Raw genomic sequence first — 3,635 nt, 5'->3', positions numbered from 1 at the left:
ACAACAAACCGGCAATAGAGCGTCAAAAACTTTGTACAACAGATAGCTAAAATCCAACCATTTACAGAATTATACAAGCTAGATCTACGGCTTATACATTAAATTCTATTATAAATCAGATCAAAGTCATGTTTGTTCGTTTGTTTGTTTGTTTGTTTGCGTGGAGGGTCTCATTCACAGCCCCCATCTGCAGCAGCCGCAGCATCAGTCCTAGTCTGCAGAGATGCGGCCTATATTTAGGACTGCTCAAGTCTGCTTTTGCCTCAATATAATTTACATAAATAAATCCCCAAGACTTTCATGTCCGCTGTCTCAGGTCACAAATGTTTTTTTTTTCTCCTTCCTTCCGTTAATTCCACAAGGTGAAAACTCAAGCTATTGGACCGATTTCATATGTGTTCAAATGCGCACATTTACAGTTTAAGTTGCCAAGCTTTTTTTTTCTTTTTTTCTTTTTTTTTTCTTTCTTTCTTTCTTTTTTTTTTTTTTTTTTTAGAGAAAAACTGTCTTTTTTTTTAAATAGAAGGGGTTCAGGTCACAGCCAGTGCTCTTGTCACCACGTCCTGCCGTATAACAGGGCTGAACACTGCAGGGCCGAGCCGTACTCCGCGCCGGGGGAGTTCAGGTGGGACAGGCCGGCCACTTGGCTCTGCAGGGACGGCGGACTGGAGGAGTGCGGGGCCAGGTCCGGAGAGTGCCCCGTGCTTCCAACCTGCTGCTGGCTCTGATGCTGCCCGAGGCCGGACGCGTTGTTGGCGGACATTATCATGACGTTGGCCCCTTGCTGGTGGTGCGTCTGCGCCGTGGACGTCGGCGTGATGTGGCCGTTGCCTTGGCACGGCTTCCCGTCTTTAACCAGCACCGGCACGGCCACCCTCCGCGGGGACTGCTGCTGCTGCTGCTGCTGCTGCTGCTGGCAGGAGCCGCCGTCCTGCTGCATCTGCTGCTGGGACACTTTGTCTTTGGCCTGTCTCTTCATCTTGTACCGGTGATTCTGGAACCAGATCTTCACCTGCGTCGGGGTCAGGTGGATCATGCTCGCCAGGTGCTCCCTCTCCGGCGCAGAAAGGTACTTCTGCTGCTTGAAGCGCCGCTCCAGCTCGTAGACCTGAGCCTGGGAGAACAGAACTCGCCTCTTTCTCCTCGGGGTGCTGGATAGGGAGCCCATGCCTTTGCCCACGTCTGCCAGGGAGCTGAGGCTGCCCATGCTGCCCATGTTCATGCCCGACGACGAGCCCATAAAGCGAGAAACTGAAAAATAACAATAATAATAATAATAATAAAATAATAATAATGAGGAAAAAAACAATCCTACCTTTATTTTGAAATCTCTGAGAAAATTAGAGTAAAGATAAGATTTACGCACGGTTCGGGATTTAATTAATAGTCATGGAGTTTATTTTATTCAACTCCATACTTTGACAAGAAGAGAAATATCTTAACTTGCGGTGGAAAATGCCATATTTACATGGCCAAACTGTCCCATTTTATTAACTAAATACCTAGAAATAGCACCAAGTTGTTTGAATATTATTGCAGGGTCGGTGTATGTTTGTCCAAATTTCATTTTGCTTTAACGCTTGGTGCGTTAGAGGCCAGTTCCATACTGGTGAGTCTGTGTCCGAATGGGAAAGACATCCTCTGGGATTTTTGTGTGAGCTTTTGCCACAGGAAAAATACATTCCAGCCAGATTCAAATCATCACCTATCGAATCTACAGGTGTATGGAGGGCGCGCACCTCGGCCCTCACATACAGAAAAGTGCCGCAAAAAACCGCAGCGCCAGCGCGTAAAAGCGGAGTAAGAGCGGAGTTTTCGGTGGCGCACCTTTGCCATAAAGTAGAAGAATCCGACAAATCCGAGTGGAAACGGAACAGGTGCGGTCTGATACTCACTGGTGGAGAAGCGCGGGTCGGGGTTGGCTCCGTACCAGCCGGTGGCCGTGGCGCCGCTCCTCATGCCGTCCTGGTAAGACGGGAGGTCGCCCATGTTGCCCAGGTTGCCGTTGCAGTAGCCCCCCATGGCCGTGTGCGACAGCTGAGAAACACCTGCCGCGGTCATGTGGTAAGCCGCAGACACAGTCCCATTGTGGCCCATGTGGTGCTGCTGCATCGCCGCCTGAGAGACCTGCGGCTGCCGGTAAGAAGTGAGAGGTGCCCCCAAGTTGTTATTCTCCATACTTACTTTCTTATAGCTCTCCTCAAGGGGACTCAAGATATCGGAAACAGAAAAAGGAGTCGTATGCTTAGGGCTCATCGACATTGTTCTGGGGCTGCTGGAGAGGGAGAAATTAGAAGGCAAGGCAATCTCTCCTTCTCTTTTTTTTTTTTTTTTTTTTTTTTTTTCTTTCTGGCCAAAGCCCCTCTGGTTCCTGTTGTCTCAACGTCGATCCTGGTAGATGAACACGTAAGGAGAGCGCCTCAAGTCCGCCTTAATTGGATTGAGTGGGAGCTCGGTACTGGCTTGGGTTTGTTTTAGCTGGGTGCCAGCTTGAAGGCTACCATCAGAGGCGGGGCGTCGGCGACAATACAAAAACAGCTCTAGCCTCCTTTTCCACGGAGCGTAATTTCACTTCCAAGACATGTGCGCTCTCCTCCCACTGACAATAACACCAGCAGCTGTACACCATCACAAATGTTGATCCGGGGCGCACATGCTCCTGCAGGATGCGCGGCTCCCATGCTGCTGCAGCTGCATTTGGAGTTTGCGGGACTTGTTGCTGCCGCTGATAAACAGTGCGGCTGCTGCACCTTGGGATGGCAGTGACCACAATACACTTTATTAACTGTAGTGATGTTTACGAGGGCCTCTTGATGAAAGGAGGGCCTATATGGACTTGAGAGTTGGAGAACCACTCCTCGAGTTGAACTCCTGACTTTTAATGGCCATGAGAGGCCTCCAGTGATTGCAGGATTGTTTGTGTTATGACTTATCGTACTCAGACATGCAAAAGTGCACTTGCGGGGAGGGGAAATTGACTGATACTGATAAGTAAATAAATACACATCCGCGTGTTAAGTGGCTGCGTAAATGATTAACCCCCAGTTTTTTTTTCTCCTTTTGATATCATTGGTTGCAAGCAGCGTTACTTAAATTCACATACTCGTCAAAAAAGAAAGAGAGGAGGGGAGGAAAAAAAAAAAAAGCTGGTTTAAAAAATAGTCTGGAGTAGAAGAGTCTTTCATGATGTGAAGTTAACGGTGTTCAAGTGCGTCCTCTCCTGCAGCAGCAGAACTACGCAGGTATAGCCCACAGCAGCAGCAGCAGTCTTACTGCCTTCAGGGGGCGGGGGGGGGGGGGGGGGGGGGGCAGTCAATCACAGCTCATTTATTTGTAGACATTCTGGACAGAAACACAGCAAAAAGATTTGATTTATTTATTTATCTGTCAGTATATGGATTAGTATCTTCAACTTTGAAGTCAAGAGTAGGTGAGCTGTGTTGTTGCTTCCGAGGCACATTTACACGCTTCAGCCCCAGCACCCCAAACATGGATTAATTTAACGCATTTTGAAAAAAGTAAGTAAATTATTATTATTATTATTATTATTATTATTATTATTATTATTATTATTATTATTATTGTTGTTATTATTATTATTATTAGTGTTATTATTATTGGCTCCTTCTTCGTCT

The 3,635-nt window shown here is 47.2% G+C and overlaps 1 protein-coding gene across 1 annotated transcript; it reads right to left on the bottom strand.

Moving 5' to 3' along the window:
• Positions 1 to 553: 553 nt before the first annotated feature.
• nkx2.1 (NK2 homeobox 1) lies at positions 554 to 2,262 on the bottom strand. The gene is made up of 2 exons (XM_030127249.1): positions 1,896 to 2,262; positions 554 to 1,251 (listed from the first exon to the last, which is right to left on the bottom strand). Exons 1-2 carry the CDS (start codon positions 2,260 to 2,262, stop codon positions 554 to 556), a joined length of 1,065 nt encoding a protein of 354 aa, XP_029983109.1.
• Between the last annotated feature and the right edge of the window lie 1,373 nt (positions 2,263 to 3,635).

This window comes from Sphaeramia orbicularis, chromosome 22, assembly GCF_902148855.1.
Source record: "Sphaeramia orbicularis chromosome 22, fSphaOr1.1, whole genome shotgun sequence".
In the NCBI taxonomy this organism is placed as follows: Eukaryota; Metazoa; Chordata; class Actinopteri; order Kurtiformes; family Apogonidae; genus Sphaeramia; species Sphaeramia orbicularis.
Note: the sequence above shows the minus strand (reverse complement) of the source record. Positions and strands in the feature narration are given on the sequence as shown.

What these genes read in the sequence shown, in the direction of transcription:
- nkx2.1 (XM_030127249.1), bottom strand. Translation starts at nt 2,262, where the DNA reads ATGTCGATGAGCCCTAAGCATACGACTCCTTTTTCTGTTTCCGATATC. An exon ending in CGACCCGCGCTTCTCCACCA is followed by an intron (nt 1,252 to 1,895) that starts GTGAGTATCAGA and finishes GTTATTTTTCAG; the next exon opens with TTTCTCGCTTTATGGGCTCG.